The following is a 21,482-nucleotide window of genomic DNA, read 5'->3' on the forward strand; positions in this document are numbered from 1 at the left end:
AGAACCCCTATGGCCACCTCAGTATATGGAGGAGGACCAAGGTGTTTCTTCTCCCTCTTTTGTCGACTGAGAATTCTTACCAGCAGTAACAGAGTTTCTCATAGGGCCCCATTAATGAATTCACTCACACAGCCCTGGGGATGCCAGTGAAGGAAACCATGTGTCATGTAATGCAAACCATGTGTCATGTAATGCGTGTATGAGCAAAGTCACCAGAACCCAGCTACAGCATGGGATAGTTCCACTCCCTTAGGACATGCAAAAATTTAAAGGACAAATGAAGGCTTCAGGTCAGAAAAGGCAGGAGCAGGAAAACATGAGGGGAAAAAACAACCATCTCTGGAGGGGGAAACATCTCTCCCTGCTCAGGATCAGTCAATGGAACTTGTCTCTACTCCTCTCCTGAAGGGATGCCTTTAGGTGAGCTTTGCATCTTCCACTGGTTTGGAGCAGAGCCAGGAAGATTCAAATAGACAGACAGATAGACAGATCTCACTTTTATAATCTCTCTTTACTGTGCTGTGGTATTTACATTCTTTGAACAGAGAGAGATATAATTCTCTCTCCTAGGGGTTTTTTAAGGGAAGGTAATGAGAAACTTAGAGAAGAAGAGAAAACAATTGTTATCTCTACTTGCTGGTCTTGTTGTTTAGTACATGTAGAATGTGTTATAGTGATTGTTTACTGAAAGTGATTTGTTAATTGGATTTTAGTGATAGTTGTTTAGCTTGATTAGCTAATTAGATAAAAGCTGTGTTGTGACTGTCTGGAGACAGTCATGAGTTTTTCTTTAGTAGCTTTTTAGTATAGTATCTCTATAGTATAGTTTTAATATAGTACTAGTGTAATATAACATAGCTTGAGAAAGCATTTCTTTAACCTTCTAAATCATAGAGTCAAAGCACATTATTCCCCACGGAGGGGTCACCATGAATCAATCCTGTCCTTTCTGTCACTACACACATCAGCACTCGGTAGCAGTGCCCCAATCAGCAGCCATCCTGAACTTGCTCTCCTGTTGCTTCACTAAGCCACACTCTTGGGGAATCTGGAGTGTGTGAGTCCCTATGGAATGCAACCAGACACAAAGCATTGCACTGGGAACTGCACTCTTTGTGCATCTGTGCTTGGGCAAGTTCTTCTCTTGGACTTGACCACACTGATGGTGCTAAAGTGGCTGGAATCCGAAATGCAGCCCAGCCCCTCCAGCTCCTCTAATCTCTGAGCACCAGCTGTAATGCAAGGGCATTGATTTCCTGCTCAGTTCCCAAACACAACACATACTGATTGCCTGGGCTGCCAAAAGACACAGGAGCCATTAACCTGAAAGTGATGTGTTTCTGCCAGTGCTGGAAAAGGGCAGGAAAGATTGAGTAAAAGCTCCCTTGCTCCCTGGAGAAGGAGAAATTGCACAAGGCTTCTCCTTCTAGCAAACAAACAAACAAATAAACAACAAAATATGAAAGTGTTACCCACTCCAGTGTCTAAAGCACTTGGATGCAGTGAAGGGATGTTTGGCAGGGAAAAAGCCCTCGTGCTGAGCATTGGCTCTATGGATCCAAGGCAGGGATCAATGGCAGTCTGCCTGAAGGTCCCTCATGAGCCCCCATTGTCCAGGCTAAAGCTCCCTCAGCCCCTCCTCCCTGGCCTTGTGCTGCACCCCTTGCCCAGCTCCCCTGTCCCTCTGTGCCCACGCTGCAGCCCCTCCATGACTTTCTGCTTCCCAGGGCCCACAGCTGCACACAGCACTCCAGCTGTGGCTGCAGCGCTGCCCAGCACAGGGCCACGCTCCCTGCCCTGCTCCTGCTGCCCCACTGCTGCTGGCACAGCCACCGTGCCCTTGGCCTTCTGGGCCCCCTGGCCCCACGCTGCCTCATCTTCAGCTGCTCACGGCCGCCAGCCCTGCGTCCTTTGGGCCCACGCAGCTCCCCAGCCACAAAGGTGCCCATTGCACTTCAGATACTGCAGGCACCATTGCAAGATGGCCTTCCTGTTCTACCGCCTCATGTTCCAAGTAGATATCATAAAGTTTGATAGGAATAGGATTCTAAGTGACTCTGTTTAAATTAAAATTATCTAATTCAACTGTACAGGAAATCACTCTTAATTAAATTTTTCCTATCTGCTGTCAGCAAGCGTCGTTCTCTTTTCAAAACTCGGTTTTTAGTTCTTCAAACTCTGAGAAGGAAATTCAAAAATATCTATTGCTGCCTTTGTTACTTTTGTTTCAGGCATGAAAATGGATTTTCTTTCAGCCTCCCTAGCTGGCCCTCTACAGTCTACTGCTACTGGCCAAGCTCACGCCTTCCTCTGCCATTCTTAAGCACCAGGAACATGAAATGTTCCTTTCTCACTCACCTCAGGATCTTCAGCACTGCTGAATACACGCTTCAGGTGAGCTGTAGTGGGAAGGGAAAATGAACCAGCTTCTGTCAGAAAACTGCCTGGGCTGCTGAATCCCACAGAACAAGTCCACCTAAACAGAGATGATTTCCCTTTGCACAATGTTGCTCCAGGAGACACAATTAATTTGCACAGCCAGCAAGAGATCAGGACAATATTCTTGGCTGTGCCTACACTTCAGCCTGTTTAGCCAGTAAATGAATACAAACATGACCAAGAAAATGCAAATTCTTCTTTAACACTCAATGCTACTGTTCTACCAAACACATAAAACTGCTTTTTAAATCCTCTTCTTGAGGACGTTTTGTTTTTTTTTTAAATCAGTTGCATGCACTAATTCTCATCAACTTGCTTGAAACAGTTGCCTGAAAAAGCTTCCCCAAAATCCCCCTGAGCTGTGGCAGACACTCACTGCTTTAGAGTTTGCATTTCCTTGCAAAAGGAATCACTATTTAAGCATTGGGTAAGAGGTCAAGTTAGACAGTCAAATCCTTTCATGACAAAATTTAAAAAGAAAGAAGCTTTCTCTGAATTCTGGGAACAACTGCAGAGTTTTTAGAAGCCCTTCCAAGAAGCTCTGCCAGTCTACATTTTCAAAGGTGTCTTGCTTGTCCCAGCAAACAGAGGAAATGACAGACTCTGCTGCCACAGACTCTCCCGTGGAGGGAATGGAAGCCCAGAAGGTTCCCTTGCAAATGCTGCCCCTGTGGCTACAGACACCCCCTTTCAGCTGAACTTCTTGGCAGGAGCTTTACCAAACCAGTGGCATCCTAATGCTCTTTCTCTTTCAAAATCGGAAACTCAGCCACCAAGAAAGAGCAGGAAGACATACAAAAGCTACGTTAGTATACACCCTAACCTAAGCAGAAGGGAAAACTCTACTTACGTGCAAAATGTGTAAGGTAATACATGGAAAAAGAAATGCCATAGGCAGCAAAAGCTGCTGTGGCCAGATGGTGAAACATTGTCATTTTTGAAGGTTAGGTAAATAATAAAAAAACAAGCCTCTTGTCAATGGGCAGCTACCCACTGACAAATTCCCCAATGAGGAAAGTTCTCCTGATGTGAGGAAGGCCTAGGGCTGCTCTGACACTCAGGCCTTCTGTGCACCAAGGCAACCTTCTGATGTTACTACGACAAGGTGGCAACCATGCCCTGACATCACAAAGCAAACACTCCATGTTGGTCTGTGAACTTATGCCAAGCAATAACCAACCTTCCCTACAGCAAACACAAAAGAGCCTGGATACTACTTCTCTGTCAAAAAGCAGCACAAATTCCCACGTGGGCCAAACTCTGTTGTTCAGGGATCCAAGAGGAACTCCAAGGGTGCCCCAAGCACCTACAGCCTGTAACCCAGCTGAGCATTCAGATGGGACACAAGCAAAGGAAACCAGACCAAGAAAATGGCTCACAGCATTGCACATGTGAGAAATGACTCTCACTTTTAAAATTTTAAAGGTTTAGTAAACCTTAACAAAGGACTGAATAAGGAAAACTTGCAGCATTGGGAGTCTCTGTGACTATCTGATGTGCTGCTTATCTACAAAAAGTATGCTCTGCCTTTTATACCCTTAGCCCCTCCAAAAGTTTTGTCAGTCAACTCTTTCTCTGCTGTCCATTGGTGGAGATTACTTTCTTGCATGCTGACTGGAGGTCAGGTGTTGTTACACCCTGCCTGCTGGTCACAAGCCAGCCCTCCCCAAATGCCCTGACTACCCAGGCTATTACAAGGGGGACGGGAAAGAGGACTATGGGAGGATATATTACAATACCATCACTACACATTTGAACATCCACATAACATCTGCTTCTTAATTGTCAGAGCCAACCATTGCATTACTTGTCTGGAACACACAGAACCAGGAGAGAAGCCACTGTTGGCATCACAGCTGAAATGTTTCCTAACAAATCTCCCCACATATTTGCTCCTTTATTGGACATGCCCAGGGCTCCGGTGCGGGTACATCTCTGCCTTTCTTCCCCTTTGGCAGCAGTTGAAATGGGAGCATCTGCCCGCCAGCAGCAGCTGCTCCAAGCTGGGAACGCCGCTGGCGCTGCTGATTTCCAGAGGCTTCTGTGTGCCAGGGGAAGCCAAAGCAGGAGCGGGTTGAACGGTGCTGGCGCTGCTGCTGCTCTGTGCCAGAGAGCCCCGGCTGGGCAGGGCACGGTGCCCACTGCGCTGCGGGCTCCTTCTCCTGCCACAGCTGGGCACACCTGGCAACAAGGCATGATCACCTGTGGGCAAGCCAAGGGGTTTCTGGGGCTGCACTGCTCTGCACACACCCAGCACACCTGCAGCACAGAATTTTAACCCTCAAACAGGTAAACCAAAGGGAAACAACTGGAAAAGATTTCATTTCAACCATTCCTTATGCTTCAATAGAAATGACCAAAATGAACGTTACCGAGCAGGGCCCGATCCACACTGCCAGCTCAGTGTGAGAAAAGAGGCATTACTTTATTTCAGTGCTGGGTGTGTGAGGAATCACTTCCCTGAAACATGCACACCCACGTGTTAGTATCCACGGAACTAAGACACTACTTTCATTACTTTTATTCATTCCTTTGCTCAAACTCACAGGCTAAACATTCTCACAAAGTGTTTGACATGTTTAAATGAGTTCCCCAAAATTACTGACATTTAGAGTAGGGGTCTCTTGAGGGTCTCTGGTGGTCATGGGGTGAACATCCTGTTCCTCAAATTCTCCTTCCATGGTTAAGAGCCTTCTTCTGCTTGAATGCATTGCAGCTACCTCCTCAGTAGGCCCACTGTCTTTATTCTCAAGGCTAAGACATCCACTTGCACACATTAACCACTGCTGTGAGGGAAGGTACAACTAAGCACTGCCTGTTAAAGCTTAACAAATTCACAATTTGTTGCAGGTCAACACTTCCCCAATGTCTCTCGTTCCTTCTCTGGGAATCAAACACAAGAATTTTGTGATCCCTGAGCCCAAGGCTGCCTCCAGCCCTCCTGTCACCCAGCAGCCCTTCTCTCCTCACAAACAGCAGGCCCAGCAGTGCCTTCCCTCACTGGCTCCGTCACCAGCTGTGTCAGGGGTTCTCTGTCACACACTCCAGGACCATCCTGGACTGTTTGCTCTCCGCTGCACTCTGTTGTCAGCAGACATCCCCACCCTGTTCCATGCCCCTTGCAGAACCCTGCACCTGCTGTCCATGGGCACCTGGCAAGGGGAGGCACTCACGGCAGAGATGCACCAGCTGCACTGGGCAGGAACCAAAACCCTCTGGGGCACAGCTGCTGGCCTGGGTCTGGCACAGCTCTGCACGCCCCACTCCTCACGGGCTTTGGGCTGCAAATGCAATTGCACTTCCTGCCTCATGGAGAAACACTAGGGCTGCACAAACAACGGCCAGCAGGCCACATCCCAAAGGCACTGCAGCATGGAGCTGAGAAGGAAGAAGACCCTTCCCCAATTCCTAACCATACCAAAACCACCATCATTGGGACTTTTAATCTTCTGAATGTAGATTTGATTCACAGGGTGACAAGGGAATCTTCCAATGGAGTTGAAGTTTGGTAGAGTTTTTATTCTAAGTCCTACTCAGACTGTTGATTTGAAAATTTATTTTAAAATATTTTTTAAAAGGCTGTGCAGTCACATGGTTTTGTTCTAATACCAAAATGGCTAGATGAAATGTACTGGCATTTTAATTACATCCAAACTGATTAGTCTGTAAAAGCTTTCCTGCAGAATAGCCACTAAACAAGAAATGAAAATCTGTGGACTGTTGACTTTGCAAATTTCTACTAAACTTATCAGACAATGAGGCATTTTCAGTCAGACCATAGAGTAAATTAATTCCTATGGATAACTTGATTTGGATAAACCTGTTGATTTCAAATTAAAACTGCAGGCACATACTAAGTGGAAATCTGAATACTCACTTCTATGAGTTCTGAATTATTAGATAGTCATTGTCTGCCATATTAACAGAAATTATCATTCTGGCTATATTTTTACTTACAGTCAGCTCTTCAACACTCTTTGTAACACCAGAAAGAGAGTTTGTAGCAATGTGAATCATGGGTTGGTGGAGCATTGCAGAAGGCTCCTATGTCAGCACTAGATGTTCACATTTACCATGGCATCCCTTCTTGCCTTTAATTCCAAGCTACAGCTCAGTTCCTGCAGTATAGATTCACACTTGTAGTCTGTATTTGCAGCTGGTTCTTACTTCCCTGTCCAGAAATAAATCATGCTTGGATCTCAAATCAAAATAAAATGAGGAGAGAGTCAGGTTCTGGATAGGTATAGCAAAAACTAAGAGATTTTTTTTGCAAATATGTTGAAAAGTTGTTTGTACATGCTGCAAAAACAGCAGATTAAAGACTTGCACTCTAACTTGCAAGCTGAGGTTTGCCTGTTCTCTCTGGACTGATTTCTTGAGGCCAGACACTGAACCTAATCAGTAAGAAAATCAAAACCACAGGAGTAGTTTGGAGAATATTGTAAATTATTCTGTCATGATGTTTTTTGCCTAAAAGTTCTGGCCATCATCCAATTGGAGTAATTAGAGGAGATCGAAGCCATCATACTGTGCCTGTGCACACAATTCCTTCCCAGGAGTAATCCATGAAGCAACGCTGACAAATCCACACCAGCAGCTGCTGCCACACAGCCATGAAGCAGAGAATTTGTATTTCTGCTACACTTGGACAGCTGAAGATGCCTCTGCTGAGCTAATTTTAGTGACTGCCCACCACAGATGAGACCTTGTGGTCAGTCTCCAGCAAGTGAGGGCAGTTAATATTCTGCCTAGATGAAGTAAGTCTAGCAATACATAGACCATGGAGCCTGAGGAAAGCCAGCAGCTGTGGGAGATTTATTTTCTTTCCGTATCTTTCTTTTTACTAATTTATTGCAGGCAATTATTTAAAGAATGGAATCTTTTGGCATACCATTGGCTGGAAGGTTGGTCAATCTTCCGTTCATGACTCCTCTGAAAGCATCACCCTAGTGTTTTTATCAGTAGCTCTTCCATCATCATGGCTCACACAGCATTTCCTGCAGCTCTTGCTGGAGTCAGGGAAAGGCACCAGGAGAAGGGGGAGGAAGCTGTGTGCAGAGACTGTGTCAGCTGAAGAGACATTTGTTTCCTCTGATTTGGCTGAATGGCTGCAGGAACCTTGCTGGCACTGCTGGCGGGGTGGCCTTTGGCAGGGCTGGGCAGAGTCTGGGGCCCAGGATCCCTCCTCTCGGTGGGACACCAGGGTGAGCAGCCCCTGTCCCAGCCAGGAGCAGAGGTTCTGTGGCTCTGCCCTGGGCACAGGGACCTGCCACTGCCGTGAGCTCCTGCCGCGGCTCCTCTGGGGCAGCTCCTGCTCTGCAGCGATGATGGGCGCAGCTGGGGGGGGCTGCAATGGAGGGGGGCTTCCAATGGGCTCTGCTGGTCTGCCACACTGGAGCCAGCAGAGCTTCTGGAAGGAGTCTCCTCTTGTGAGCTGCTGGAGCTGGCACTGGCCACAGAGCCGCTGTGTTCATCCCTGACAGGCCCAGAGCACAGCAGCCTCTGGGCCTCCTTGCTGCACGATGGCATTGAGGAGGCCATGGACCAGAGGTTCAGTATGTGTGACTCAGTTTCCTGATAAACTGTGCTAAGAAAACCCTGCATCCCTCCTGCCTGATCTAAGACACTCCAAGAAATCTGTTGGCACTTTTGGAACTCAGAATTGTTTGAATTTTGAACAATTGTCCTATGAGCGCTTTTGATTGTTTTTGTCATTTTGTGTTGATTCAGTTGATCCTTCAGAGAAGCTTTCCTAATAATATAAAACAGGAGGAATTGTGGAGACCCTGGGGGGGCATTCCCTGGTCTAGGGAGGCACAAGAAGCTTCCCTCAAAAAGCTGTTAGACCCCATTGGCTCCTTCCCCTGTTCCTGTGTCTGTTCCTGTGCTCCTGAGCCACACCTTCCCTATTCCCTGATCGGCCCCCTTATCTTTGTACTGCCTCAAGATCAGGGTCAGCCCCCAGGCCCCTGTGGAGACAAAGTGAGACCCTCTGTGTGTGGGTGCTGGGAGCTGAACATCTCCCTGCATGGCTGAATAAAACATCTGTGGAGATTATGCAAAGGTCCTTTTTGCTTCTTTACCCTGGACTATGCTAGCAGCAATTCAGACTGCTAGAGAGGAGAAGCTGCAGTACTGGCACCAAGGTTTTGGCAACTTGACCATAGGCACAGAGGGCGTGCAGGATGCTGCTCTATGGATTCCTTAACCAGCCATCTCTGGTGCTGGCATATTCCCTGCAGCTTCTGGTGCAGCCAGGGCCACCTTTGGTCCAGTAGATGACATTGTTATTTGAAAAATTCGGCCCACTCCTTGGGCAGGAGGCCATCCACAGCTCTGGTCCTGCAGCCCCTGCTCAGCTGGGGACAGTGTTCCCTGTGGGGAAGATGGAGCAGCCATCACAGGGTCTGGGGGGCTGCTTTCAGCAAGGTGGCCAGGCTCTCTCCCTGCTGGACTCTAGCAATTGTTTGGGGGAGCTGATGGCAAATTGTATGTATTCCTGTTCATCCTACTCAGAAAACCTGACAGCTTCTATCATTCTTCTGCAGAGTGGGCATGCTGGATTTCTCTTTGTCTGCTGCAGGATGCAGCCCAGGCAGAACTGGTGGTGACAGGGCAGAGAAAAATTCACATCCTTCTTAGTGCCCTGGCAGATGGGGCAGCTCCGTTCTGTCCCCATGGCCATGTCTGTCTGTCACAGCAGCAGGGAAGAGCTGAGGGCCATGAGCTGCTCTCATTGGCAATCTTGCTTGGCCAGAGCCCAAGCTCCAGCCAGAGTGGTCCAGGCTCTGTCAGTGCCCAAACATGAGCAGAAAGGGATGTTGTATCACAATCTATTCCTTGGTGAAGGAGGTCCATAGCAGCCTCAAGAGGCACCTCAGACACTCAACAGTCAAGGCAGTAACATATGGACAGGACACAGATGGCAGTTCATGGCTGGGAGAGCATTCGTAGACATATCCAAGGACAAATTTCCCAGGAACTCTCCACAGCTCTGGGATCTGCCCATCAGCTCTGTCAGAAGCTTCAGCAGAACCACCAAAGTCCTAAAAAGCAGCTCCCAGACACTTTTCCTACCATCCTGCCTGAGTAGCCGGGTTGCTTGCTGCAAAACACTCTTTTTCTCCTCTTCCCCAATGCCCTGTGGACACTTGCGGCCAAAATAAAAAGCTCCTTGCCCTCTGTGTGATGTGATAATACAGTTTTTATATTTCCATGCTGGGATGAAAGAAAGCTGTGCTGTGGGTCAGGAGAGGCCAGGACCCACTTGTCCTTCCTGCAGGCTGAGGTGGTCCCAGCAGACATCCTGCTGCTTTTTTGGGAATGTGTGAGAGGGAGTGGAGGGGGTGACAGAGAGCCCGAGATCACAGAGTGGAAACTCAGCTCCAGAGTGGCAGTGCAGACTCTCCCTGCTGAATGCCTGCTGGGGCTGGCAAAGAAGGAAAATGCCCCAATAACAGCCCGGTGGCGCTGTGTCTCAGGGACAGGTACAGGGAGGTGACAACAAACAGCAGCATGGCTCCGTCGCACAGCTCCTAGGAAGCAGTGACACAGGGACCTCATGTGTCAGAGATTTCAGAAAGGCTGTCTTCTCAAATGGCCACTCTAAAACCCCTCTCTTTGCCTCTTGGGTTTGTGAATGCTTTTGACAGCCACAGCATCCTGGGGCAACGCGTTCCACGATTTCATTAAGCACTCCTTGAAAAGCACCTCCCATTGTTCAGCTGAGCTGCCAGCCTGGTCATTTCAGAGGGTGCTGCCTTGGTGGAGAGAAAAATCAATCTTCTGCCTTCCAGGGAGCTGAAGGAGAAGGGACTCTTCACCATCCAACACCTGGCTGGGTCCCATTCAGAGGTCCTGCTTTGTAGACTTGGTGAAGTTTGTTTGGCAGTTACCAGAGAGGTGAGAACATTGTTCTGAATTGTCCCCCATACTTCAGACACGGTGTGTAGAGTAGGTATGTGCTTGTTCATCTCCATGTGTGCTCAGGGTCTACCGTCATTTCTGGTTTTAGACCTGAGATTTCTAATGTCTCTCAGCTGTCTGTAGGATCTGTGGGTACATGCAGCTGTATTTACTGGCAGGTCGGGTATCTGACACTCATCTTTGAGTGTGGTGCCTTCATAATGCAATGTGCAAATGCAGAAACTGAGACACTAATGATGTTATTTGCCAGAGTCCCAGTCTCTGCCCAAGCTATAATTCAACACTGCAAATTATTCTGTAGACCTGAGCCTGTGTTTTCTGTTTCCTGGCTGAGTGTTTCAGCTGCTGGTGTTGATTTTTTGAACAGGAGCACCTAACTCTTTTACCTTTATGACTTTTTCCTTAATGATTTGAAAGCAGCTCTTTATTTATTTTCTAGTAAAAGGGCCTAAAATCGAAGCTCTGGACATTTAAGAAGGGTTAAGTAGAACCCCTAATGAAATTTTTATTTACGCCTGCAGTGAGCAGGTCTGAGGCCAGAAATTGGTGCCAGAGTAAGTACCTTTCTGTGCTTGTGCTCTCCTGCTCTTCCTGTCCTTGTATGCTCCCCTGGACACAGTGGGATTTGTTGTCATTTCCTGGGACTTCTGTTGAAGGCAACTGGTTTTCTTTTCAAGGTGATTCTTATGTTTCCCCTCCTGGCTTCCCCACGTGACCAACCTCCGTTCCAAGGTGTCCTCCTCTGCCATTGTCACTCTGGGAGAGCTCTCTGTGACCTTGAAGAAGGACATGGACTCTGAGGTGGATGAGGTTGCTCGGGTCCTTCTCCAGATGGTGTCCAACTCCCCAGAATTTGTTCAGAAAGCAGCCAGTCAGAGCCTGGGGATCATGGTGGAGAATGTGACTCCTGCACGAGCAATGACTGCTCTCATGGACATGGGAGCCAAGTAGGTTCTTCTTCTTTTAGTGATGTTCTTCACCTTTGTGTGTGTGGGAGGGAGAAGGGATGAGACAGAGAATGGGAATGCTGGGAGGGAAGGGTCCTGTATCTTGCATCTTCTGTGAACTCAGTGACTTGACTCTCAAACCAACCTCACTTCTTTCCTCTTGTCACCTATTTCTGCCCTCCTGCAGCCCATTAGTTCTCGGAATCACAGAAGTGCAGAATATGGGGAGTTGGATGGGCCCATCAGGACCATCGAGTCCAGCTCCTGGCCTTGCCCAGAACAGCCCAAGGGTCACTCCAAGTGCCTGAGATTGCTGTCCAAATGCTCCTTCACCCCTGTCAGGCTTGGTGCTGTGACCACTGTCCTGGGGAGCCTGTTCCAGTGCCCAGCCACCCTCTGGGTGAAAAACCCTTTTTCCTGATATCCAAACTAAAGCTCCTCTGACTCAGCTTCCTGCTGCTTCCTGGAGTTCTCCCAGTCTGTCAGATTTTCTTAGATGTAGTGACTGATGGGGAAGGGAAAGTGCCTGCAAAGGCCAAGGATAGAGCCTTGTGCTTTTGTGGGAAGAGGGACAATTGCAATTGCAGCTGTGAGCAGTGTTTGGTATTTCACAGTGCTAACCACAGAGGCCCTGGGAAAACCACGTCTCCTCATGATGCCACTAACTTGAGAAATGAGGAGGGTCCTTGCCCCCATGGAGCACATGGGGGACAATCTGCTGGGCGTGGCACAGCCTGCACAGAAGGTGCAGCTCCTGCCAAAGGAGTCTTGTATGACTGTCATGGCCTTAGAGCTCTACTTTCTATGCAAACTGATGTTTCATGTTAGCCTTGAGATGATGAATCAATTTACAGGCACCTTCACAGGCTGACTGCCATGGGACAGTTGAAGCAAATGCTGCCTTAAATGTTGGTGCTGGGCCTGATAGTTCCCAATAGACACTCTCTAGAACAGGACAGCCTGGCTAAACTGCCTGCCACACTTTCCTCAGCTTTGCAATAGGGTAAAACATTCAGATGGATCCATTGCCAAGCCCCACAGAAGAAACAGGCTGCATTGCTGGATATTCTGCAACTTCATAGCCCACAATGTGTTTTCCCTGCATTTGTTGTTTTCCAAAGTTCTGCAGATTTGGGGATACATGGGTGAAAAGAGCCTCAATCCTGCTGCAGGTCTCTGTGGTGTGCATCTGCCCCTGCTCTCTCCATTGCCCTTCCTACTCATGGCATGGGGGGCCTGAAGCTGCTCCAGATGGAGGACAAGGTGAAGGCAATCATGGCTCAGCCTCACACAGAGGTGAGGGGGGAGCTGGGCCAATCTCTGCTTGCAGGAAGGGTCTTGTGGCAGCCCAGAGAGGCTGTGCACATTGCCAGGGAACAGCTGTGCCCTGCACGTGCCCCTGCAATGAGCTGTGCTGCTGCCAGTGCCCCTGGAGCTGTGGGGCTGCTGAGCTGTGGGGCAGGCAGAGGAGCAGGAGGGTGCATGTGCAGCTGAGCCATTCCTGGGGAGCACAGGGCTCTGGGCTCCCTGCTGTCCCAGGGCAGCCCAGAGGCCAGGCTGGGCCTGTGCCAGCTCTGGGCAAGTGGCTCAGGGTTTGCCCTGGCCTGCCTCAGTGTCTGCCAGCAGGAGCATGTTTCCCTGTGCAGCTGTTTGGACATTTCCAGGAAATGTGTCCCATGAAATACAGAGCTTCAGATGCTTTAGGTTTGCATGGTGGCCTCTGTTAAACTTTGCCTCTCTGTTAAACTTTGTGTCTCCATTTTGCAGATCTGACAGGTTACAGTCTTACCGAGAAGTTTCCTTGGGACACTTCTCTCACCCACCAAGTCCTTGCCTCCCATCCAGAAGAGCTCTCTTTCCTCCAAGCTCAGGAAGAAGCTGCCGCCTGTATGGAGAGTGTTTGAAGAATAGGATTGATGCGTTAGGCTTGATAGTTACAGCTGTACATATGTTCTGATCTTTAGATGTAGTTTTGAACTAATGTGTTTTGATTCTGTCTTTAAGTTTTGATGACATGTTTTTAATTCTATATATTTCATTTTGATGATGAAAAAAAGTAAATAAATAAACAAAATTGAAAAAACCAAGAGGAAAATGTGAGACCAGCCGAGAGATTATGGGAGTGCAGCTCACTCAATGTGCCAGTGTCTCACCACATCCTTTCCTCATTGGGCCTCTCCTCTTCCTCTTTGGCCATGGTTTCTTTGTGTCATTTGTGCTGCTCTTTGTTACTTAGCATTACAACAGAGTCACCTGTTGACCTGTTTGAGGGACAATGGATCCAAAAGATCTTGTCTAGTCAAAGGTTTTCTACCTAGGTGTGTTCTGTGCTCACCAAAGGCCTGAGCAAAGAAACCAAGAGAAGTGTGCCCAAATCCCAAAGCTTTGCTCCTTTGCAACCTCCCACAGATCTGGCTCACAGGTGTCTTCAATCACAATTCCATAGGTAAGAAGAGGTCATGGATTTCACTGGGAAATGATGCACTGCTTTGGCAAAATCACCTGTATGTATATTTACCCAGGACAGCAGTGCAGCTGTGTTGTTTGCCCCTTGTTTGCAGAAGGATGAGTGCACTGTGAGGCCAATAACAAGTGACAATGGTTCCTCAGATCTGCACTGCAGCCTGGGTGCCATTCAGCCCAGAGCTAGGGGATCATTTGTTCCCATGGACCAGTGCTTGCCAGTGGAATGAATTCCTGTACAGCTGGAAGAAGCAATTCTGGATTCAGCTCCAGCTGTTGGTGGGCTGCATGATCATTGACAATGCTGCCCTTCCAGAAATTATTCTGCAGTTTCCTTTCACAGTCATTTGAAGCTTTGAAACTTCACATTTCAATTTGCTTTGCCTTAGGGAAAAACACTTCTGGGCCCAGTGCAAACTGAAACCTTTTGACAGCAAAGTCCTCGTGGTTGCCAGCTTCTGATGTTACACAATGTCACCTGGCTGCATGTGTTTGCTTAGCTCTGGATCTAGTCCCGGCCTAGTAAAGCCCAGGCAGGGTGGCACGTTACAGGAAAAACTGGTCCATGAGCTTATGGGGTTGCCATCAGCAGCAGAGTGAATGTGCCCTGTGGGGATTCCTCTGGAGACAAAATTAGGGACCTACCCCATGCCACAATATTCTCTTAGATCTTTCTAAAATATCCTAGAAAAGGCTGTGAAACTTCACATCTCCTTGCACACCCACTGTTTGAAGAGGGGCATTTTTGTCCCTCCTCAAAGTCATTGCTCTTGCACATGAGAAACATGAACATCCACCAACAGGAATGATGCATGGTCCTGCTGCTGCTGCTTCAGAGCTCTGGGAAGGTCAGACCTGGGTGTTACCAATATGAGCACTTAATTAGCATTTCATGCTCCTTCAAGCTGTTCAGATCTCAGGGCTCTTTGTTTCAAAGCAGCCACTGCACCATCTCTAGGGAAGAACAGGAACTGGGAAACAGCAACTGCCAGCCCTGCAAGGGTGTAGGGGAAAACCTGAAGTGTCTGCATCGAAAGATGAATGGGAAGAGTGTAATTGCCAAAGCAAACACTTCATTAGGATAGCAGCACCAGTTCTTTACTGCATGCTTGCATGAAGATCATTTGGGATGTCCTTTTTGTATCTCATGCAGAAAAGGAGCTCTTAATAATACCACGCCACTTAAACCAGATTGGGATGCAGCTCTGTAGTGGTTCACAATGAAGCAGACTGCCTGCTGTGTCACTGCCAGCCCTGCTGAGCCTGCGAGGGACCAGAGTGTATCCCATGCCTGTTTTCCCTCCAAGCAGAGCTTGGTTTTCCTCATTAGTGTGGAGTAAATACAAGAGTAATAAAATGGACAATTAAACTGGCCACTTTGGAGAATATGCTCATGCTTTCGCATGTCAGTCCTGCACCTCATGCTCCCAAGGCTTGTTACTCATCATAAAGTATTTTAACAAAAAAACCTCAGCTCTCATGTTACATCTGAAGAAAATTGCACAAGATCATCAAGAATTCTGCTGTCAGGAACAAGACAAGAGCCTTCCGACACTCACTTGCAGCTGTCCTGGATTGCTGCAGCCCTTTGTGAAAAGCTGCTGCAGACAGAGTGTTTGGAGTTGGTTTGGGCCTGTATGAAAGATCTGTGGAGCAGTGTGCAGGGCTCTCCTGGCAGGAAACTGTTTGTCCAAGCCCAGGGACACGGTGCCGGCAGGAGCGGAGCGGCCCCGCTCCCAGCCCGAGAGTCTGTGAGCTGAGCCACACCGGGGAGAAAAGGCAGCGAGGGGCTCCAGCCCAGCTGCTTCACTGCCCTGCCCGCTCCATGGAGCTCTGCCACGGGAGAAAGCCGACGCCAGACGAGCCCCCGAGCTTCCATCAGCTGCTGGAACTGCTCCGTGACAGCTCCTGTTCTTCTGAGAGAGACTCCGGCTCCTTCTTGGAATGCGTGTCATGGGGGGATTCTGTTTGTTAATAAACTGTTGGGGGTTTCCACTTTCATCTATCAGTAATAATTTCCTATTGCTGGAAAGGGGTTGTTGGAACCCTTTAGAGGAGACAACTTATTGCACAATATCCTGTTTGAAGTTGTCTCAAACTGTGTGAGACAGATGGCTTCACACAGGAGCATCCCCAAGGCTGCTGAGGGGAAGGCACAGAGGAAGACAAACCCAGTATTTCTGAGGGAACTCCTTGACACCAAACCAACCTGAGCTGTCAAACAGCAGACCTGATGTTTCGAGACATGGGCCAAAGGGGAAACCTTTCAGTGTGTTTGGTCTAGGCTGGGTTATGCTCGAGGCAAAGGTGTGTCAGTGTGTTGGATAATACTCTTTTCTTGACCTAGAGATGGGGACACTGAGAGGTGTTTTAAAAACTTTTATTCAATTTTCAGTCTTATGAGAAGGGTGAGACAATACAGATGTTATAATTCACACCATCACAATCAGAAGCCAACTATTTCCTAATTACAATACATTATAATTAGTTTTTTTGGTCTATCAGCCTTTTGCCATGCCACGTTGTGAATGCCTTAAAGCCAATTATTAAAACTGCCCCTCGTGGGTCCCACTACAATGCATCTTTCATAGCTCTGTTTTTCCAAAATCCAATTTGCAAGGCCATCTTTTGGAACTTTTTTCCAGCTCCATTTCTCTCTCAACAATATCTGTCCTATTCCATGGCATTTTTAAGTTAGCATTTCTTGTCTCAAGGTTTATATACAGATTCATACTCTGTGGGCATTCTACTAGGCCCTAAAAGCTTTCTAGATATCCATTTCCCACATCAGTGCACTTGGCTCCTTCTCTCCTCATTGTGCCTGGCAAGCACAGGAGCCCAGAGCTCCTGCAGAACCCATCCCAGCACTCAGTGGGAGCAAACTTGTGTCCAGTCCTCACCTGGAGCTGTGGTGCCCAGCATTCCACCACACTGGAATGAGGAACTGTTCCTGCTCTTTCAGAAGGAGCTAAGGAGCTTTGGCCTTCAGATCAATTGTCTGCAGGCTCCTGCAGTGCCTGGTGCTGCTCCCTTGCCAGAGACACCCCAGGCCAGGGGGACACATCTGGGCTGCTGTGTCTGGCTCTGGGGCTCCCTGTTCTGGGCAGTGAGGAGGAGCTGCAGAGGCTCAGCAGGACTGACAGGATGGGCTTTGGGGCTGGCAGGAGAAGCTGAGGGACCTGGGCTGCTGGAGCTGCTGAAGAGGAGGCCCAGGGCTCATCCTGCAACTGCTTCAAGGGAGGTTTCAGAGAATCCCAGAATCAGCAAGGGTGGAACAGGCCATGGAGATCATCAAGTCCAACCTGTGCCCTGACACCACCTTGTCTCCCCTGAGCCTCCTCTCCTCCAGGTTAAACAACCCCAGCTCTCTCAGCCACTCCCCACAGCTCTTGTGCGCCAGGCCCCTCCCCAGCCTTGTTGCCCTTCTCTGGACACACTCCAGCCCCTCCATGTCCTTCCTAAATTGGGGGCACCAGAACTACAAACAGCACTCGAGGTGCTGCCCAAGCAGTGCCCAGCACAGGGGAACAATCCCTGCTCTGCTCCTGCTGGCCACACCATTCCTGAGCCAGGCCAGGAGCCATTGGCCTGCTTGCCCACCTGGGCACACTGCTGGCTCATGTCCAGCCTGCTGTCCATCAGTCCCTGCAGGTGCCTTTCTGCCTGGCTGCTCTCCAGCCACTCTGTCCCCAGCCTGTAGTGCTGCAGGGGTTGTTGTGGCCAACATGCAGGGCCCAGGTACTTGGACTTGTTCAACCTCATCTTGTTGGGTTTGGGCCCTGGATCCAGCCTGTCCAGGTCCCTCTACAGAGCCCTCCTTCCCTCCAGCAGATCCACACTCACACCCAGCTTGGTGTCATCTGCAAATTTGCTGATGATGGACTCAGTCCCCTCATGCAGATCATCAGTGCAGACATTGAAATCCACGCTGGCTGGCTCTGATCCCTGGGCCATCCTGTGGGTGCCCTGTGATGGCACTCAGGGTGATCTGTTCCATAACCTTTCTGGGCACCCAGGTCAGGCTGACAGGCCTGGAGTTCCCCAGATCCTCCTTCCAGCCCTTCTTGGGGATGGGCTCACACTGGCACCTCCAGTCCTCTGGGACCTCCCTGCTGAGCCAGGACTGATGGTAAATGATGGAGAGCAGCTTGGGGAGCTCATCCACAGCTCCCTCATCCCCCTGGGATGGATCCTATCTGCTCCCAGAGACACCTGTGAGCACCTGAGTGGCTCAGCAGGTCACCAACTGCTCCCTCCCGGATTACAGGGGCTGTTCTGCTCCCTGTGCCCATCTACCAGCTCAGGAGAACACTTGTCTTGAGGACAGCCTGTCCTAATATTGAAAATTGAGAGAAACAAGATGTTAAGTAGCTCTGCCTTCTCCTTATCTTTAGTTACTATATTCCTCACTGCATCCAATAAAGAGTAGAGGTTCTCCTTATCCCATGTTTTGCTATTAATTTAATTGTGGAAACATTGTCTATTTTTTTTTTTTACAGAAGTGGTCAAGTTAAACTCTAATTGAGCTTTCACCTCTTGAGGTTTTTTTTCTGCACGACTTTACAACATCCTTAAACATTTCCTAAGCTGCTTGACCTTCTGTCCAAAGTTGATGCACCTCTTGTTACCCTTGAGTTCCCACAAAAGCTCCACGGCCAGCCAGGCCAGTCATTTTCCTCACTAGCTCATCTTTTGCCACACTGGGACAGGCTGCTCCTTCCACCTTATGATTACTTTCTTGAAATGTGTCCATCCTCCCTGGACCCCTTTGTTTTTAAGGGATGTTTTCCTTAAAAAAAATCAGTGCCTGATTAATTACTCCCCAAATCTGCATCCCAAATAGGCCAAAGTCTGCCCTTCCTAATTCCAGTGTAGAAGTTTTGTTGCTGCCCCTCCTTCTTTCACAGAACATTGAAAACTTGATTATTTCATGGTCACTGTGCCCCAGGCAGCCTCCGAGCCCCACATCTGCCACCCGCCCTTCTCTGTTTGTGAACAGCAGCAGACAGAACTTTCCTTGGCAGTGGGAGTGTTACCAAAAATTCAGTAAAATAGAAAACTCCTTAACACCAATGCAGCATTAAAAAGCAGCATTATTTATTCAGGGGCATGCATGGGGGACAGCTCCTCCCAAAGCCCTGCAGGCTGAGTAAAGGAATGTTTCTGCTTATATTCTGTATTTTGTATACATATTCATTAATTGTCCCAGACTAAATATACATCTGATCTGATATATAATATTTATATATGAAATATAATATTTATAATATATTATATTATATTATATTATATTATATTATATTATATTATATTATATTATATTATATTATATTATATTATATTATATTATATTATATTATATTATATTATATTATATATATGATCTGATAATAATTTTCCCCAAATCATTAATGTATTTCCCCTCCCCTGTTCTCCTGGGGGTCTCTCTGGTGGTCCCTGGTGGTCGTAGACCCTGATGTTCCAGTGGGTTCCTGGCTGAGCTGCAGGACACTGAGGCTGGTCAACTTCCAGTTCCCTTTCTCACACAATGGGCACTGTGTGGTTTCCACAGGCCTGGGGTTGTGGAGAACAAGCTACAGGTGTGAGCTCAGCTGGTGGAGACAATTGATCATCTGGTAACATGAGGTCACAGAGTGGTCTGTGACATAACAGAGCAGACTGGGACATCCCAGAAGGGCTGTGTGACATTAGAGAATGGTCTGTGACATCACAGAGAAGACTGTGACATCACAGTGCATACAATGACATCACAGACTCTGGTATGACATCAGAGAGCAGCTCTGTGACATCAGAGGGGGTCTGTGACATCACAGAGCAGGCTGTGACATCACAGAGGCGCTCTGTGACATCCCAGAGAAGGCTGTGATGTCAGAGGGGGGCTGTGTGACATCCCAGGGGGGGCTGTATGAGATCACTGGGTTGGTCACTCTGCCCCAGCTCCCCCTCACAGTTTCTCCCAACAAGTCCAATGCTGTTCATGCCCAGCAGGGTCCCTGTCCCCCGGGATCCCCCCGGTCCACCTGGAGCCACAGCCTCCACCAAAGGATGTTCCACACGATCCACCTCAGAGCCTGACAGGGGACAAGGGGCCAGGGCTGTGTGACCAGGACATCAAGGACGGGGATTATCCAGATCACTGTGGCCTGGGTTGGGTCCCCAGGGCAGGAAAGATGCCTGGCAGCTGGAATAGGGTCTGGGAAGGGCCTCCAAGGTGGGGCTGCAGCCCTTGGGCTGTGAGCAGAGGCTGAGGGAGCTGGGCTGGTCCAGCCTAGAGCAGGGAAGGCTGAGGGCTCCAGAGTGCTGGGTGAGGTCACAGATTGGGCTGTGACATCACAGAGTTTGTTGTGTGAGGTCATTGAGCAGCTATGGCATCATAGAGTGGACTGTTTGACACCACAGAGCGGGCTGTGAGACCATGGCATGGCTGTATGACATCATAGAGCTGGCTGTGAGGTCAGAGTGTGTGCTGTGATATTACAGAGTGGCAGTATCACTTCACGACAGGGTTTGTGACATCACTGAGGGAATTGTGACAGCACAGAGCTGCCTGTGATGTCATAGAGTAGGGTATGAGGCCATAGAGCAAATTCTGCCATCACCGAGTGTTGAACTGGGGCATCAGAGAGTGGGTTGTGACATCACTGGGTGACTGAGAAACGTCATAGAGCAGTAGGTAACATCACAGTACAGATTGTGAAATCATAGGGTGACTCTGTGACATCACAGGGGCTGTGTGACATCACAGGATGCTCTGTGACATCACAGGGCCTGTGTGAGGTCCTTGGGGAGGTTACTCTGTCCCGGCCCCCCTCACAGCTCCCCCCAGAGCAGTCCAACCCTGCTCATGCACAGCAGGGTCCCCTGTCCCCCCGGGTTCGCCCTGCCCCCAGCCCCGCAGCCTCCCCCAGAGGATGTTCCACGAGATCGACCCCAGAGACTGACACGGGGATGGGGGGCCGGGGCCCTGGGGGTGGCACAGGGGGACAGGGAGCCCCCGGCAGCATCCCCGTGTCCCCCAGGGCCAGAGCCTGGGCCAGGGCTCCTTCACTCTGATAAAAAAAAGGGCTTCAGAGCCCTGAAAAGTCCCTGGCAAGGGATCAGCAAAAAACAGGTTTAATATTAAAGGACAGCAACACAAAGTTCCTTGGCAAGAGTCACTCTGCTCCTGACTGGACTTCTAGGACACCAAGGAAACAAAGCAATAACAAAACCAAACCAAATCCCGGCAATCAAACCAGAAATGAACAGAGAACTGTCCCTGTGGTGTGTGACACAAGGGCAGTCAGGGCAAGGATAAAAGGAATACCTCCTAAAAACTTAAGAGAGCTCAAACTTAACAGGACTTAACCTTGACTGATACCGTAAACTTCACAATTGTGCAGAAGAACAGCACTTAACAGCATTTAACCTAACTTCTAACCTATGACTTTGACATTTAACAGAGGAATAACATTTAAAAGTATTCAACTCTGCTTATAACTTATATTAAACAACAAAAGAACAACACTTCACAGCAATTACCTTAGCTTAGACTTTTTGACTTAACCTTACTTACAGGCATGACTGACTCACCTATCCAAATCCCTCAGAGAGCAACATTTCTGCCACATTTCCCCAGCACAGGCACTCCTGTGTGCACACAGACAGAAGGAGTCAGTGCAAGACACCTGTGAGCAATTCCCCTGA

General features: G+C 48.7%; 1 protein-coding gene and 1 pseudogene across 1 annotated transcript in view; one reads left to right on the plus strand and one right to left on the minus strand.

The window, feature by feature from the left end:
• Positions 1–21,482, minus strand: part of LOC131093333 (zinc finger protein 850-like) — a 628,085-nt pseudogene that overhangs the window by 277,135 nt on the left and 329,468 nt on the right.
• Positions 11,175–21,482, plus strand: part of LOC131093446 (TOG array regulator of axonemal microtubules protein 2-like) — a 128,814-nt gene continuing 118,506 nt past the window's right edge. Inside the window, exons 1-2 of the mRNA XM_058040611.1 lie at positions 11,175–11,312; positions 12,442–12,575. Of these exons, the coding sequence (XP_057896594.1) occupies positions 11,197–11,312; positions 12,442–12,575 (250 nt within the window). The 5' untranslated portion in view covers positions 11,175–11,196. The remainder of the gene's footprint in view (positions 11,313–12,441; positions 12,576–21,482) is intronic.

This window comes from Melospiza georgiana, chromosome 25 (assembly GCF_028018845.1).
Source record: "Melospiza georgiana isolate bMelGeo1 chromosome 25, bMelGeo1.pri, whole genome shotgun sequence".
Taxonomy (NCBI): domain Eukaryota; kingdom Metazoa; phylum Chordata; class Aves; order Passeriformes; family Passerellidae; genus Melospiza; species Melospiza georgiana.